Consider the following 18794-nt stretch of genomic DNA (forward strand, 5'->3'; position numbering starts at 1 on the left):
GTTAGTCAGAGGAGGAATAAAAGTCTCAGATGTCACAGGAAGTTAAATTGAATCAATTTGATTTGTTCACTTTACGAACAAAATGCAACATTTCTACAGAAATGATAGGTCGAGGGCTAATTTCAGCGTCACGGCCTTGAACCAATGTGATGAGGGATATTTTTTGAGCAGCATTAAGGTAAGCGGGGATCGTCAGGCCACATTTTTCCATGGTGGGGTGATGCAGGCCGTTTTGATTTGAGAGAGGAAAGCGCACATAGGCGGGTCACATGTCACAGCTCCCTGGCACAGGCACATGAAAGGCAGCATTCATGAGCGTTTTCACACACGCCTGCAAAACAACCGGCTGCTTCTTAGCTGCCGCAGTGTTTTGTATTGCCCGTCGTGCTTATTGGCATCAAACAACGGCAAACATAAGCTCGGCGCGTTGTTTTTCGCTGCGCTTCTCACGAGTGGAGAGGCTCACAATGATTTGCTTTGAGCCAGAGAGTTGACAAAGTTTCCATCTGACAAAAACATGTTTGCCATATTTTCTAAAACGCCAATTTCACACCGCTGCTGGTGGCGAATGTGGAGCCTGCGAGAGCCAGTGGGAACCCGAGGCAGCGAAAGACAGAACAAAGGGACAATCGGTCGGGCCAAGCCTCAAACCTCATGGGCCTGAGATGGCCTGCGCCGCGTCGGCTGTGTCCAGGGCCGCCCCGCACATCAGAGCTTGTTTACACTCCACGGGTCTACTACAATCACTTACTGCAGCAGCAAAAAAAGCCCTCGCCTTTGAGCCCGCAGCCAAGAAAAAGCCACTTCTGCCTCCCTCCCGCAGCAAGAGAGATATCCACATGGTCTCTCTCCCAAAGCCGCGGAATCCAACAGCAGGTTGGTCAGGGAGCGCAGAGGGCGAGGGATGACAGGGGACAAATTGTGGGGCGGAAAGGGTTCATATTTTTTCTCTGAACCAAATGAAAGGCTTGGGGATGTTGATCGCTGAGCTTGTGCTTCCCAAACAAAGATCAAGTGTCTGACATAGCAAAGCCCCTCTGAAGAGGAGGGACCACGTTTATGGATTGTTGGGTGAAAAGAAAAGAAATAAAAACGGCTTGCATATGTAGCAAATCTCAAATCTCCTAGGCGAGTATATCTGCATAGTGTCTATAGCTCCTCAGGTGTGAATTACACCTGCAGATGGATTTGAAGAAGAAGACGCAGCAGAGGGAGGGAGGGAGAGAGAGAGAGAGAGGAATATATATATATATATATATATATATATATATAAATATAGAGAGAGAGAGAGAGAGAGAGAGAGAGAGAGAGAGAGAAAGGAGCATACGAGACAAACAGAAAACAAAAAGGAGGAAGTTCTCCAGTCTTTCGTCTGCATTCCTCAGCCCCGCAGTATCCTCAGATCCTGAACCTATACACCCATCCCACATAAATCCCCACAAACAATAGTCTCGCAGCTCAGGAGAGAGGAGGAGACGCTCGGCACAGGTGGCGTCGAGCGCTTCCTCGCGGAGGCAGATGGAGCAGGAGAACAGATTAGAGCCGAACAGATACTCCAAAGCCGTTTGCTGCTCCCGGCCACGCACAGGAAGCTGATTCAGTCATCGCAGGAAGTGTGACACAGAAAAACACCTGTGTAGATGTAACAGTGGTGGACAATGTGGGGCTCTGTTGTACCGAGCAACGTCTTTGTACTGGCATCGAAAAAATTATAGAAAATGCTATATCATTTCCAGCTATTGATGCCAAGTTGAGGATATTCTGAACGTTTCTTACTGACTGATTATTTTTGGTATTTTGTCTGATATGATCAAAGTATTATTAACATGTGATGCGGATAAAAATAAAGTAATTTCATATTGAGTTAACTCATGTCTGAAGGGGTCAGTCTGACTGACATTTATAATCATTGGAAATATTTAACTGTGTGGGGATAATTGTCCTAATAAAAGACGTCAGAGTTTTTCTTTTCCACTAAAATCTCAATCTCTCTCTGAAATAGCTGCAGTGCAAGAATAAGAGATCTAAAGTCGAGTTTGAGTTTTGATAACATTTTCCTTATACCGATTTCGATACCTTGAAACAAGTACTTCCTTTAAATAGGTCGAAACGGATGTTTTGCTTAAGCTGCACGTTGCAGCTGTACTTGTGGAACTGCAACTTCTTCTTCTTACTCTTCTTCTTCTTCTTCGCTGCTCTAAAAACAGTACCGGACAGTGGCAGTACAGCACAACTACAACTGCTGGCACAGCCATCAGTGGCAATAAAGCGTTCAGTGTCTTGCCCAAGAACCCCGAAGATGGCCGCAGTCAACTGATCGGATTGGTCATGAGCTTGGCTACGGACAGGTTTTGATCCACACCTCTGCTCTGAGGCTGAGTATGTGTGCAGCATATATGATATACCACAGTAAAAAGGGATCCATCCATGTAACATCCAGGGTTTAAGCTGAAGTAACCTCAATAAGCTAAATCCTGCTTGGTAGTAAAGGCCTCAAACCTCTGATGGAAACTTTGACGAGGGAGACAGAAACCAAAACAAAAGAAAACACCAAATCATCACGAAATAAAAGCAGGTCAGTGAGTGAGTGTTGTGCTGAGTGATTCACCCGCAGGAATAACATTTCATTGAGGCATCGTAGTTTCAGCGAGTACAGACGACTCTGACAGCAGCTGATCCACTGAGCTGCCTTGAACGAGACAACACAGGCAGTGAGTACTGGAAGGTGTGTCAGCCGTGACTAAAAGTCTGGCTTCCTCCACTTTATTAGTTTAAGGCAATTGTTTGGATTTTAATAACACTTGGTTTGTGACTGTATGGTGGAATTTTACTCTCATATTTCTCCTGTTTGGGTAGAGAAAAGAAGCGTGACCTTACGTCTGTTGGTTTTGGACTTCAGTCTGATACAAACCCTGAGCCAACAGAGCCACTGCACTACATGTTGTATACAGTCTCTGCTTGTGTTTCAGCTGACACACGCAGTTATGAAGATAACTGAATAAATGTTTTCTCCTCCTTGAAATATATGGGTTAAATAGGCTCTAAAGTATCTCTTATATTTAAAAATTTTTTATTTTGAAGTCTGCGACTGCTACAAAGCCCCTGAATTAAACAATAAATGCAAAAATTAAACATCCCCACCAATACGATAAAAAGCAAAAAGTTACTTGGATAACTTATAATCACAGTAAAACTTTAAATTCTCCGGATTTTCGTTTCTGAAAATGGCTTAAGAGGTACAAACTCTTGCTGTGACCAAACCATGAAGCAGGTGACCTTCGTGGGCAACGTATCTACTTTGAGCCACTGCACAACTGCCAGCATAGCTAGCTCATTAGCTTTGTCACCAGCTTGCATCCTAGGATAGGTTGCCTTGAGAAGTAGCCGCCATTTGGATCTTTAGTCACTCACAAATGAAAGGACACATCTTGAGGATACCTTAGAAATGGGACACCCTACACAAGCCACAATCCATCTTCGAATGCATTCTCTGAAGAGGCACTACTTCAATACACATTAACTAAAATTTGCAGTGCGGTTTACTTACCAGAGAGCACCACCTCGATGAGGTCTCCTTCATGAATGTCTTCTGCACAGGTCAGCCTCTGCAGGATGTTCTCGTCGCTCAGGTCGTGGCGGAACAGCAGGATCTTGTCGTACATGCCAAAGAAGCCGCACTCGGGGAACTGAGGAGAAGTAGATATATGAGTTATTAGATATAGGCAGAGTGAAGATACTAGGGAAACACTGAGCCTGATAAAAACAAAGAAGATAGAGATGACAAAACAAACTGTAACTCTGATTAAGAAAGCTGAAAGAGTTTGTCTGACTCATATTTACGATCTGTGCAATAGTAAACATCCCGAAAATACACACAAGCACACACACACACACGTTACATCATATCCAGTGGCTTACATGGTAAGCCTAAGCGGCTGTGGCGGAGGGGTAGAGTGGTCGTCCTCCAACCTGAAGGTCGGCAGTTCGATCCCCAGTCTAACCCATCTGCATGCCGAAGTGTCCTTGGGCAAGATTTTGAACCCTGAATGACCCCCCATAGAATAACAAAGTGCTGCGGATAGATGCACTGTGTGAATGTGTGTGTGAATGGGTGAATGTAAAACTGTACTGTAAAGAGCTTTGAGTGGTCATCAAAGACTAGAAAAGCGCTATATAAATACAAAACCATTTACCATTACATCACAATCCGTACGAGGAGTGTTTTGAAACCTCAGGAAGTGAGCTCTTGCTAAGACTTGCTTTCCTCTTTCAGACAGTCTCAACACAAAGTTAGAGAAAATACCACGAAAACGACCCGTCTCTGACAACTGATACTCAATCTCCTTTCCACTATCAATATTACTGGCCCACATTTATTTTCATTTGTAAAAACCAGCTGCAAAGCATTATGAGCAAATCTGGAGTATTTCATTTCCCACTTTTCCATTAATACATTGATATCTTAATGCAAACCTGGAATAATCATGATAAAATGCTTGAAAAATGTAAGTAATGCATTCGGTGTTTGTTTTAATAAAGGTGCACACAGAAAAATCCACTTTTGGCCATTCTGGCACATCCAAGGTCTTCGTCAACAGCATCTGTCGCCGTCATTGCAGAAGTCTGGGCCAAACCAAACCGAGACAAACCAGGTCATGAACTGGAGCCGGGCGCACTGACGTAAAGTCATGTGACAGAGGAAGGGGGCGGGGAGGAGGGTGGGAGAGTGAGGCGTGCAGGAGGAGGAGGAGGTAAACATCCTGTGAGGAGTAGAGGAGAATCAGCGCACAGGAAGTGCAGCGCCAGTCAATACTGAGTCACTTCCTGCACTGAAGGCAGCTCAGCCTTTTGGAGAGGTTCTTGTCATAAGCATAGAGATAAGAAAGTGTGTATATGCAAAAATCTATTTTACAAATACACAAATTCAAGAAGAATGCCGTTTCGAACACCAGTGGAAAAAGCCGATCATCAGTAGATGGATGTCCTGAGTGGTAGGAATTCATGAATTGGGGCACCGTAATTTTACACCAAAGCCTGAGCGTCAGGATCAATGCCAAGCAGGCTGGTACTGGAAGATCTACCAGCTGTTTCCCCCTGAACACAGGTCACACACAATGGACCACACAAGAACAATGCCACCGCAGCCCAGGAGCCCTGAGGTTGGCATAGTGTCTGTGCAAGGGACGCAGAAGACACCTGCAGACCTTTGACGACCAACAATCACACACACAGAGACAGTGAGAGAGATTGATGGCTCAGGAAAACACAGGGTACGAAACGACTCATGTCAGTTCAATCTCGAAATAAACAATATATAGTTTGAACATCAGTATCTCAGAGTGGACGTGATATACACCTGTGACACTGCAAAAGGATGTGTTGTAAACTAGAATCTGATCCGATAAAAAAATGTATTGCACACAACCATAGACATCGGTCATATCATAGCTAAACCAAGGGCTAACAGTAGGTCTGGGCTATCCGGCCAAACCTTATATCAAGACAAAACTTGATAAATGAATAAATAATAATAATAGTAATCATATATATTCTTCTCTAAACAGCGTTGTTAAAGGGATAGTTCACTCAGATATGAAAATTCACCTATTATCTACTCACCCCATGCCGATGGGGGAAAAAAGTGAAGTGTTGGATTAAAAAAACAGCCTTTTGGAGTTTCAGGCATAAACTGTTTGCCCCTGAGACTCCAAAAGTGTTTTGTGGACTCAAACACTGACCCTTAATATGCTGGATGGTTTTCATCAGGAAAAAAATTATTATAAATTGTGTCCCGGGCAATTGGTGAAAAAGCAATATTAAATAAAGTATTAAAAATGTTATGAGTCATATCTTTTACCAAGTTTTCAGGTTCTGACTTCCATCGTATAAAGATAATTCAGCTGCTGCGGATACAAACAGGAGAAGGAAATAATTACACGGAAACAGTTTGTGAAGGAGAAAGTTCTACTCAACACCGAGGCACGTGGCTGAATGATGGAACGTTTCCAACTCGCCGGCTGCTTCTGACACAGCTACATCCTAAATCCTGTCACCATCTGAGGTGATTAATGCGATGTGGCCTAAACCTTCACCATCACCACAGGCAAGGGCCGGCTAGGGTGGGTGGGCGGTCGGGGGGGGGGGGGGGGGACATCCTTCCTGAGGCGGCTGCAGTGTCATGGTGGGGTTTTCCTCCACTCTCCTGGCATGTCTGATCTCTGACACACACACACAAATTGTAGCCCAGGCCCGCATCTTGCCAGCTGAAGTCACCTCCTGTTGGCACCTTGTGCAACACTTTCCAGTGAAGAGAACAGGTTCCATTCCAGAGCAGGAGCATCTGCAGGCCGGCACGTAACAACCTCAGGGCCAGAGGACACTACTTTTTTCCAAGGTCCATTAAAGCAAGAGGAAGGTACAAGAACAATAGATGGGCTGGTTGGGGGCACACTTTAACAATATGTTGTTCAGTTCAAATGGATGAAAGGTATAATTGATGGCTAACCTGTGGGGATATGAAGTAGAAATCCCCACATCAACACATCTCTCCTCCCCGCGTGTAAAAACAAACCATTCACCTCCACCGGGCTCCCGTGCACACATGCACACTCACACACACCCTCGCCCGCACATGCTAGCGCGTTGGTCTCCAAAGCCCATAGTGACTAAGCATGTCTATTGTCATCTTCTAACGCAAATCCATTCAGAGGAGCAGCCGCGACCACACAGGCACACCAAAGACCCCGGCCGCAGAGGAGCTGTGTGTGAGGTCCACAAGTCAGCCTGGAAAGACGAGTGGAAAGGGGCTTTGCTGTAGTAAGCTTTTGTTAAACGAGCTAATCCTCCATTGATATGCTAAATCCTGTTATATGGAAAGAGAGTGAGAGGCAGGACAGGAGAGGAAAAGAAGGGAGATGATCTGGGTTGGTTGGGATAAGTCTGGTTTGAATAATCAAGTGTGCAGTTGATTGTAGCTGTTTGACAAAGCTCAAAATAATACATTGGAAAGTGACTCATAACTCCGCCATTTGCATCTAATGATAAATGTGATGTTAGAAATGGGGGGGAGTGGCTGCGGCTTGTTTTGAATGTTCCACTCAATTTCTTTGCTATCACCGTGAAACGTACGCCATTTCTTTAGACAGGAAGTTGTCCAGTTGTCAGACGAGCTCACAACAACAGGAAAATATCCAGATCATTCAGGTGAGGGGTGGGGCCTGGGTAAAACACAACGCATTAGAAAAACTGTTGAAAAATTGTTTTGGTTTACTGGAGATTGACACCAGCGTCGGCCCTTATCCTAAAAAGCTCTTGAATCTATAGTTGTCTTTCCAAGTGGACATCTTCATCAGCGTCTTCTACGTTTGTGGCTCCTCTTTTTCATCCTGACATATTTGTATTATTTCTCTTTTTGTCCACTTATGCCTCCGATATGTGTTGCCGTTAGCCTTTATCATCAGCTGCTGCGAGTGAGCTGTTAAGTGCTCGGACATTTTAATAGGGGCTGTCAGGTAAAGTTCAGGAAAATGTCTGGAGCAACTCATTCGTGATATTTGAGTCCTCACATACTCTGGAAAATTTCAGGAAAAAATGCACAGACTTCAGTGCATGTCTTAAGCAGCTACACATATAAATCCAATGTGTGGAGACTCTCAGTCACAGAGGACAACAAGAGCTCGCGTTGCAAAAGAACAGCGTGCACATGATTATGTGGTTTAGACATTTGAGCTTGATGTGTGTGATGTGTGGCGCTGGTGGGTGGCAGAAAGAGGAAGCGGCTCTGCGAGCGCTGCACCGGCTCTGACTGATGACCATGTGATTACAGGGAGGAAAAGTATGCTGCCTGACCTCCGGCTTCCTCACACCTTTCAGAGACCGGCAGCAGCCCACACACACGTTGAGGACAGTGGCTATTGGTTTTAGTCTCTCTAAGCCCCCCCCCTCCTGATAAAGCCCAGTCTGCTCTGATTGGCCAACTGGCTCTGTTGTGATTGGTCAACCCCTTCTAGAAACGTGTACAACAGATTGGCCTCTGCTCTCACCATGCCTGGCTTTGTGAGGGGGCATGCCGGATGAACTCATACCGCTTTCCACCAAAATTAGCACGTATACAAGTTTTTTTATAAATATGGGTAAAGAAAAAAAGGCGGTGCGTCATGGCTGATGCCGATTGGAGCAGGAGCCGACATAAACCTGTGTCTATTGCAGACTCATTTGACCTGGGACTGAATGCAGTTTATATGGACTCACTTTACTGCAGACTTTGAGCTTTTTAACTTTGCTAAATTTTTACAAACACAAGAAACCTGTGCAACAAACTAGAGTAACGAAACACTGACAAACAATCACATGTCTCCTTTAAAGAAATGATTGTAAACAATTAATAGATTATCAGATCAACTGCTAATTTTTCTTTCAAACAACTAAGTCATTAATAGGCTGATAATTTTAACTCTTTTAACTGTCCTAAGTCAGCAGTGCCACCAACAATGGAGCTTTTCAATACTATCCTCAAAGTGGATGCATTTAAAAATGTGGTGGGGGGGGGCGGAAATAAAGAGTTTTTCCAAATTCTGTATTATTGTCATGTGACCACTGGCAAGTTGTCAGCATGTGACTTGTTTTTCACAATGTTCACTTGCTGGCTCACCCCATTTTTAACTCTTGATCTGGAAATTATAATCAGATAGAGCCAGAATTGAATATATTTAAATAGATACTAGAGCTGTCACTATGCAATGTGATAGACTTATATTCGTGAAACCCAAACAAATGCATTCCATCACGTACTCCATATGATATTTTAAGCATTTTGCTGTTGCCCTGGCATTTCACTGCAGACAGTACACCAGGAGAAATAAACCTGAAATGCTGGAGTGGATGGAAAACTTAAGACGTGTTCTTGTCCATGCGCCAGTTCGAATTCAAAGTCCAGCTGGGAAGCGTGAATAAGCAACAGACTTACTCAGCAAATGCTTATGATGTGCCTTTGAGCATAGCACTCAGGCCAGCACTGAAGACTACTGTTATACAGACACAAGCAGAGGCTGAGGGATTATCCAACCAACCTCCCTCAAGAGGTCTGAACCTAAATATTTTCATCAAGGTACAGGGCTCTTGTGAAACAGTCAGGAGGAAGGAGCCGCCGCTTGGTTTAGCTTGAGGTGGCAAGATAAAGACTATCATAAGATCAGAATGACACTAGGTGCTTTTATTCACCGGATAAATAAGTCCATTGACTAATAAGCCCGCGATGATTTGATAGAGCTGATACACAGATCACACTGCTGCCCCAGAGACCTACATCAGAAGCCACAGGATGTCGACTTCTCTTCCTCTTATTCATCTGAAGAGAAGAACGGGCCAATAAGAAGTGTGAAACAAATTACATATGTTATATTCAAACTCGGTAAATAACTCAGAGCAAGACTGGGTGACATTCATGCAGAGCAGATTTAATAGATAACATGTGCTGCATCAACGTGCTCCTCAGTCACTCATGAAACCAGAGGTTCCACTGAGCTGCAGTGCGGCTCTCACAAATAGGAAAACAGTGTTTCGTGTCAAAACAATAGGGGGAAACATTATTTGACTTTGAGGTGCACGTCGCCGCCCACAACAGAGGAAAATCCACTTCAAGAACTCGTCAAACGAACGCATTGGAAAATCCAATTATGTGCTGCACGCGAACCTTTGGGGGGGGGAGAGAGCTGTGTAATTGCTTTGTTCAAGTCACATCAAACACAGTGTGGAAAACTGTGTTAATTTATTAAAGTCAACTTTGGAATTGTATCTGTTTTCATTATATATTATTAAAGTAATGCGCAGCAAAAGTTTTTTCCACGCAGCGCCGCCTCAGAGAAACACATGCCCAGCCAATCAAACGATTACTAGATGTGGGCATCAGCGACGGCATGTTGGAAACTCTCTGGTTTTTTCGGTCCTGCTTTAACAGTTTCCATATAATTTGGCTGCATGACTTCTGGATATTTCACATCAATGGTGCAAGTGTCCTCGATGTGGAGTAGAAATGGAGCAAATTCAATATAATGTATTGATTATCATTACAACCACAATACATCCCATTCAATTCAAACACATTATTATAAAAAACAAAATTATCAAGATGAGGTGACGTTCCAATTTAGAAGGAGCTCAGCAGTGAGCATATATTCTGGCAAATCCTTACCTATATACAGGAGCCAATCTCTGCTGACATTGTGTGCGAGATGGGGAACAGGGCCAAGACACAGTATAGAGACAAACAGCCATTCCCACTATATTCACACTTATGATTAATTGAGTGTCTCCAGTTGACCTAACTCCAATCTGCATTCGAGTACCCGGAGGAAACCGAGGAAATGAACTGTTCATCTTATCAGCTTCACACTTGTCTTGTGTATTGTTAAGTGCCCGAGGAAGTGCAGTGTCGAATTCTGTGCCATCTGGACACAAGATATGTTCAGTATTAATTTCAATAAACAGACAAGAAGTGCTCTATGGCAGCAACAGCTGGGACTCATCAACATAAGTGACGTTGTTGATCACGACAACAGGCGTGTTCATAACAACCGGTTCTCCAGTTAGGGGTTCTAACGTACTGAACTCTGACTAAACAGGTGAACAGGTCTTTGTGCAGCAGCGGGGCCGCAGCTTTCAGGGTTCTGTGGAGATCTGAGTCCTGCAGTCGCTCTTTATTTGCTGCACTCATGTTTACTGCAGATCACTTTTTAGGGTTTCAGAAAAAAAAGCTGCAACCAGCGCCACCACAGGCCAAACAAACAGCCCATTCCAAACAGGTAGACTTAGACCGGCCACTTCAATGCCACATGTGAAGCATGAAATAACTGTGCTGTTTGAATTCAGGGGGGTTAGGGAAACACGAAACTCACATCATGGCTAAATAAAATGAATACAAAATTCAGGAATGTTGCACTATTCCTTGAATATCTTTCCCAGACCTGGTACATTTTAGAGAACCAAACTAAAATTACAATAGTAACTAGTAATGCACATTATAGATGAACTGTCATTATACTGTATACACTGTATACACAATACACAGCTCATTCATGTGTCTAGCTCTAATTTAAACAAGCTCATAGAAATAAAGCTGAATACAACTTTAATCAGCTGCAGCAGGTGAACAGTTTACAAATCCCTTCACATTATTAAGAAGATGACCACATTGATTACCACAGCTCCCATTTTAATTAACTCAGCAAATTATTTTAGATCATTTTACAAGTCGCCTTACACTGCTCAGAGAGAGAGAGAGGCAGAGATACATGCTCTATGTCAGTGGTGCATTACATCAAACTATTTGCTCCTGCGTCTGCAGACACGGTAGCCTGAAGTTGTCATACTCATAATTCTAGTCAGCATATGAGTCTGATACCGCTCCATTGGGCTGGGATTATGGGGCGTGTTTCAACCGAACCAGGAAAAAAAATGCCTCTTCGCTCAATTGGATAGCCCTACAACCAATCAGAGCAAAGTAGTATGTGACGTATGTTAAGCGACGCATAGTTGTTGTCAACAGAACTCAACTGCATGCCCGCTGGAAGAAGTAGAAGAAGAAGATGAGTAAAAAACGATTTTTGCCAGTGTTGTAAAAATAATTTAAGGATACACGGAGAACTTACCAACACGATCAGCATTTTTGAGAGAAACAGTAAAGGTGTTCGAATCGTATCGCATTTGTTGGTTCTGTAAGAACTTAATAACACGGTTGGAACGCGACATTCCTGTGTTTAAAAAATGGACAGACGACGAAGGAGACCAGGCTGAAGAAGCGTGTTCATCTGAGGCATCAGAGAAAAGAGACCAGGGGCCTACTCCCTCCAAGATGACCAGGACTCTGAAGAAGTTCTGCCCCAACCCGTCAACTCCAACCGGAACAAAAACGCGAAGAATCATTACAGAGGTAAGCTTGTTGTTGATACATTTCTACTTCTTATGATATGACTATGACAATAACCTCGATTGCCAAGTTTTTCATGTGTGAATAGTGAGTCGTGTTTATTGTCCAATGTGACAAACACACGTTCCGAATCCCGAAGGAAGGACGGCAAAAAATATTTTCGATCTACAAATGCCTTGATCGCGTTTCTCTGTTCCTCTTTCAAAATGAATGCGCTTGATGTCTTCTAAAACAGACTCAATGGCAGCATCTACACATCTCAGCTCTCCAGCGGCAGGCATGTTTGTTGAAAACGAATTCAACCCAAGCGCTCTTTGATGACGTGGTTGATTACGCTATTGTTGATCATCTGTCCATCATCGTATAAAGCCCGCCCTTACAATTTGATTGGTCCGAACAGCTTCTGTTCGGGCAGAGTTTCTCCCCAACGGAGCAATGCCAGACCGAACTTCCCGACCTCAAATGTTGTGGGCGGGGCTAAGTTCGTCTGGAATCCAGGCTACAGACACGGGCCAAGACAAACAGTCTACAGCTGGAAGAGGAAAGTCTGTGTAGCTGACTGACAAAGCACCACCCTCATGTGGGTTGTATTTGAGCAAGTATCTCTGTACACATGCAGGATGAAGTATCCCATCACCCTTCACTAGAAATTCATAATGTGAGCTGCGCCTCATTCTCCTTAACTCAAGTCAGCTTCTTTTCCACCTCAGGAGGAAGACTCCACTAAAAGCAACAAACTAAAGCAGCAGAGAGGAAACTCATGTGGTCAGGAGTGCGGCGAGAGAAGCTGTGACTTTCTCACTCGACTCTGACTAACCCGTTTCCTTCCATGTGGCTGTACATGGCTCATTGCTCATTCACAGGTTCTTTTTTTTCTACTGTATCATCGCAGAGCACATCAGTCTGTTCGTCAGGAGTGTAGATCCAGCCTGAATGATGCTTCTCACTGAGTGAAATAAAGCTTTACTCCAAAACCTGTCAATCTCAGAATTCACAACACAGTGCAAAACCTTACTAAAGTAAACGTATGTAAATATTATCAGAACAATGTACTTAAAAGATCAAAGTAAAACTACTACTTGTTTTTGGATTAATATTGCAGCATTTATGTTTATGTTGCCTTTTACTGCTGTAGTTGTTTAAGGTGGAGCTCATTGGAACTATTTTATATACTGTTGTTGCATTCAAGAGGCTTTTTAAAGAGCCAACCCATCACCTCTGACACGAATCATTCAGTAGTGTGCTGCTGCTGCTGCAAGCCTATTTTTCTCATACGACTGCAACATCAGGACCCGCTTTACACTGCGTCTGATTGGCTAGTGCTTGGTGCCTCTTTTGGTTGGTTTAAGTATGAGGAGTGGTGATTGGCTCGTTATAATATGAATATCAGAGTAAGCTCTCAGACAAGTGGAGCGAAAAGTACATCTCGCTCTGAGATGTAGAGGAGTAGAAGGAGAAAGTTGCATAAATGCCAAAACCTATGTTAAGTACAAGTACCACAAATGAGGACTCACGTTCAATAATTGAGTAAAAAGTTACTGTCTAAGACACAACATTATTATTATTATTATCAACGCCACAGCCACTCAGCTGTGCCTCTTCCTGCCAACATGCCGATTCTGCAGTTTCCTGTGAATAAGTGTCAACATCGTGACAAAGCGACTTGTTGTTCAACCAACAGATGAGAGCTGTCAAGACAACATTGCATCTTTTGAATGCATGTTTCACAAAAGTACGAACACCGAAGTCTGGCTGAGACGCAGTAAGATGAGAAACACAGGGGTCTGAGACAATACCAAGAATTTACATGCAATTAGTTAACTTCTGACTGTAAGCGGAGAGCTCTGTGTGTTTGCTTCTGTATGTGTGTGTGTGTGTGTTTGTGTGTGTGTGTGTGTCTGTATGTGTGTGTGTGTGTGTGTGTGATTGTGTGACTGCAGCCTACGCGAACATGAGCGCATCTACAGTTCTGGTGCAGACAAAGTGGAATCACAACTCTGACCGCTGAGCTCAGGTCCAGGGCCACGTCCAGACCACAGGGTAAAAGCAGGACACTCTACACTTGTCTTCCTAAACCTCTTCAAATCATCAGGAGACTCTAACAAAGCTATTCCACTTACCCAATTCACATCCACCACAATCGCTCAGGGTTTCCAGCCAAATCTCTCCGTGTTCCTAAAAAACACGTGGCTGCGAAGCCCTCCAAAGAGAAGCCCTTAATTATTTCAACAGGCTTTTTGATTATTTGGATCCAGGGAAACAATACTCCTCTGTGGTAGTTTGGCCTCAAGTACAGTTGCACTGAAGTGGAGTGGGAGGATAATTGTGGTGAGGTCACTTGTTGGTTACTTGCCACTGTGTATCTCCAATGGAGGCCAGGTGGCTTGTGGCCTAATAGCTCCTAATCATCTCTATTTTACACACATGACAGAAACTTACTCATCCTTCCTCGATGACGATGCTCTACACGTGTGGGTGTTTGCATGCATGCATCTGTGTATATACTATGAGTGTGTGAGTATTGTGCGCAGTGTCCAGACGCCAGGCAGAGGAGAGGAAGGCTGAGTCACAGGATCCAGAGCCTCTCAGGAAGAGAGCAGTGTGATCTAAGACATGCTTGCTTGGCCGGGCCCCCGCACGCTGCTGATGAGTTATAGCCCCGCTGCGATCCTCGGCCAGGGGCCCTCCACCTCAGAGATACACTTCATCTACCCCTCTCTTTGGCCTGGAGTTGCGGGAGGACAAGCCACCAGATTCCCTGCCACACAGGGCAAATAAAAAGTGACCCTGGGGGAATTTGTGCGAAATTGATGGTGACCGCCCTTTCTCTTATTCTGGTGAAGCAGGAGGTCTGAGGGTGGGATGTAATCACACAGACGTAGGAACACACCGCTGTTGTTCCACTGAAATATTCATAAATGCTCTGTGTTGCATGAAATAAGTTGATCAGGGACTACAGCCACTTGAGGCTTTCTACTTCCTCATGATTAATAACAAGAACTTACTTATACAGAGGTTCTTTCGTTGAAATACAATAGCACCTGCATAATAAACAATTTTTTAAACTAAACCCAGACTCCGGCCAAATTCCAACACCCAGGTTGTCACTGTCGTCTTCAAGGCAGAGGCAGTTTCTCAGAGTGTTTAAACACACAGACAAGAGTAATTGCGAGTGGAGCGTAGGGAAAAGCCATTTGAACGCAGGCACACACACTGACTGTACAGGCAGCGCTGCTCCACCGACCACAGCAGATTGGAGAGCGGGAGCACAGAGAGAATATGGAAACAGGGAGCGGCTCCGAGGGGGGAACTAACCGTAACGGCGGCAAGCTCGGCTGGAGGAAGACACACAGCGACAAAAGGGGTCATGCTGAGTGGCTGACTGTTTTCGCTTGGGTTCAAAAAACAAATCAAACAAAGGCAGGATTATTACACGACTACTCTTCCTTCCAATTTGGCCGGTGGTGTTTTTCGTTAAGCTGCTTCTTATATGGCGTTGCCCTTTAGCCCAAGGCTTCTTATTCTATCAACAACTTGTGGTAACAACATGGAATTGCACCCCCCCCCCCCCCCCCCCCCCATGCCACCTTCCTATCAGTTTGACGGATCACCCGCTGCGCTGAAAAAAACAGGAAAGGCAAACAGTGCTAAGAAAACAGCACAGAGGAAGACATTCTGCAACCGGCTCATTCTGCCGGGATCGATAATTCCACACATATACGACTGTGTAGCTGCAACACACACAACACGCTCTCCATCGCCGGACACTGGAAGCACTTGTAGCTGTTGACAGATCTGCTGAGGTCATGATTATATCATCTGTTTGTACCGGGCGCATGAAATGAAGGGTTGTCCAGTTCAGAGAAGCAACGTTAGTGATTAAAGGCAGGGTTGGTGAGTTGCTTCTGTAACTCTTTTTATATTATTTGTTGAAATCCTCGTCACATCCTGATCAATCAACCATCAATGAATAAAGTCATCTGAAATTTTTTTTTTAAATGGCCCTCGCAGGACCGGTATAAACACGACCAATCATTTCATTGGACCAGACTCAATGATTGTCTTGCGAATCTGTTTGCAGAGGTGTAAAAACTACACACATTCTTTACTAAAGTAGAAGTACAGATACTTGTGTTAAAAATGACTCAAGTAAAATATAAGCCCTGATTCAACCTCGAAGTAAACAGTATATAAGTACAAGCTATAAAATGTACTCAAAGCATTAAGTTTCCCTCTAAAGGCCATTTTTAATGTGCAAAGCAAACTGAGACTTGTGTCATATTAATATAATTCAAGATCTATTTCACTTGAACCACTTTTACTTCTATTAAAGGAAGATTTTTTGACATCAAATCCGAACATTCACCCAGGTGACACATTTCCATTACGATAAATACCTGTGTCCACTGCAGAGTAATTTGACCGGGGCGTGGATGCCCATTGTATTTATTCCCATTACAGACAAAAGCCAGATGTTAGTGGGTATTAGTGGTTCGTGGTAGTAGTTTGCTTAAAGGGCTCAAGAAAGGGTTCATATGGACATATTCTTGTCATTAAGCCAAGTTTAAACCTCCTTCATTCAGCTATGGTCATGGTTGAAGTCCTCCCAGTGAGCTGAGTTCGTCAGCAGGAGCAGTCAAGGTGGAACGAGGGGAAACTCGAGCCGTTAATGAGTAAATTAATAAGAGTAAAGAAATATCCTCTTTCAGCGATCCGTGTTCAGCACATGGCTAGAAACTTGTGAATGGAAACTGACGGTGGTCTCTCAGGAAGTACTCGGAAATCCCCACATGTGGTTGGCTTCACAAGGACAAAGTCGCCAGAAATTACGGCTGCCTGCCACTTCATTATAATCACAATCAAAGCCCGTTCACGTGGCATTAGCAGAGATTGGAGTGATGTGAGATTATCACCCGGCCCTGGCTAAAGTCAAGTGTGCTGAAGGGCATTTCTGGGGCAACCTACAAGGGCAGAAAATCCAAAAGCAAAGCGGCACTCGGCGGCGGCAGGAGCGGCCCGCCTACTGATGGTTTTGGCATCGGAACATCAGGAGTACAGCCGCCCCCCCCCGTGCCCCCGCACGAGGCCTGCCAACGGGGCCGTCCCATGCAGCCTCCCCTGCCCCCTTCTTCTTCATCTCCCCGACGGGGACCACTCTTCTCCACTCTGTCATTCGCTGACTCTTGTGGCCGGGGCCCTGGGTTCTGCCTTGCCACTTTACATTTAAAGGAGAGCGAGGCGGCAGAAATGTGCACTGCAGATGGTCGAAATTACTTCGCTCACTTAACTTCAGAGACATTTTTTTTTTCTTCCTTTTCTTCTGTCTCTCTCTTTTTCTCTGTTTTCCATGAATTACTCCAAGGCTGGTGGAAATTGATAGATTCCTGCAAGTAGGTCTTTTGAGTTGAGAACGGAGGACTTACTTCTCCCAATTGTGATATCAGGAAAGCAAACTTTGGATAACACCAGTATGCCTACAAATGAACACTGTAAACCATCTAAGCTTTAAAAAGGGAATAAGGCTGTAACAGTGCGTATTCAGAACCAACACCAACAGTGAATATTTTGATTCGGGGGTGACCTGTTTTTTCTTGAGAGGGAGCTGAATGTGCTTTCCAGGAAACGTCTGGCTCCATGTATATCACACATAAAGCCCTATGCTGTTGGGACGTCCTCTGGGGTGAAATATGGCTGCCAGCTCCATAGGAACATGCAGATGTGGACGTATACTGTTGAAGGGAGGGAGGGAGAGGGGGAGGGAGATGGCTGTGATTTATTTCCCGTGTGTTTCAGTCTGCTCTGGTCAATGTGAAGGGCAGTCCCTCCATTTTCCATCTGCACCCTTCTTTCTTGCTATTTTCTCTTCTCAGTTTCCTCTCCTTGTGACTGTTTCATTCTCGCTTGCTCTCGTTGCCTCTAGACACATTTAGAAATTTTGGATCACAACCTCGAACACTGAGAGATTACAGTCAGTTATTGTTTCCATAATCACTAAAGTAAAGTTTTCTGGTTCAAATCACAATAACTCTGGCTGAAACAGCCGTCTTTCCTGTAACTCAGTCTAAATAATCTTGAAGAGGAATGTTGAGCCGATCTCATTCGCTCTGCCAAGTGTTACCTTGCATCATGCAAGTGATATTACTTAGAGCTTCAGAACAATCCAAATACCTCATAGCACTCTGGCATTTTACTCCTCAGCCACAGAGGAACCTGTGGCTGAGGCAGCCGCTGTTCACAACATTTTCAGCTGCACTGACAATTCAGCAACATCCTATAAGGACAAGTACTAAAAGAAACTGGTAATATTTTAGGTTTAACCCTCCAGTTGCCCGCCCCTAACCACGGGAGGTTGTTGTTGGCATGATCCTGTTTAAATGAATCTGAAAAAACAACTAGAATGGTACTCAGTAGAGTTCATACCTCCGCCAAGGCCCAACTGTTCAAAATTCAATCACGAAGCATCAAATTGCACACACACATAGATATCAGTTTCCAAAGCAGATTGTTTTCATCGAGATCATTGAATTATTCCCTGAAAAATGTCCGATCTCACAATGTTCCTTGATCCGCCCCCTGATCCAGATCTACATTGAAATTTAATAGGAGCTTCCCTGACCCACACCACATCATTCCACTAGTTTCATGGTAATCCATCCTGTAGTTTTTGTCTAACCTAACAAACAAACGGACAGGGGTGAGAACACAACGTCCTTGGCGGGGATAACTACAATAGTTAGTAAGTTAATTATTGAGTAATTTAGTTAAGATTAATAATTTTTGTACCAAAGACTTAAGGCTTCTCTCTTTTGCCTCATCACATTAGGCGCATCGGATGACATCATCACATTACTTCAACCTGTGTTGCAAAACG

General features: G+C 44.2%; 1 protein-coding gene across 3 annotated transcripts in view; it reads right to left on the bottom strand.

Annotated features, from left to right (window-relative positions):
* prkd3 (protein kinase D3) overlaps positions 1-18794 on the bottom strand; it is a 43692-nt gene that overhangs the window by 16634 nt on the left and 8264 nt on the right. For all 3 annotated transcript variants that reach the window (XM_053434686.1, XM_053434687.1, XM_053434685.1), the window contains exon 3: positions 3548-3686. In XM_053434686.1, the coding sequence (XP_053290661.1) occupies positions 3548-3686 (139 nt within the window). The remainder of the gene's footprint in view (positions 1-3547; positions 3687-18794) is intronic.

This window comes from Pleuronectes platessa, chromosome 11 (genome assembly GCF_947347685.1).
Source record: "Pleuronectes platessa chromosome 11, fPlePla1.1, whole genome shotgun sequence".
In the NCBI taxonomy this organism is placed as follows: domain Eukaryota; kingdom Metazoa; phylum Chordata; class Actinopteri; order Pleuronectiformes; family Pleuronectidae; genus Pleuronectes; species Pleuronectes platessa.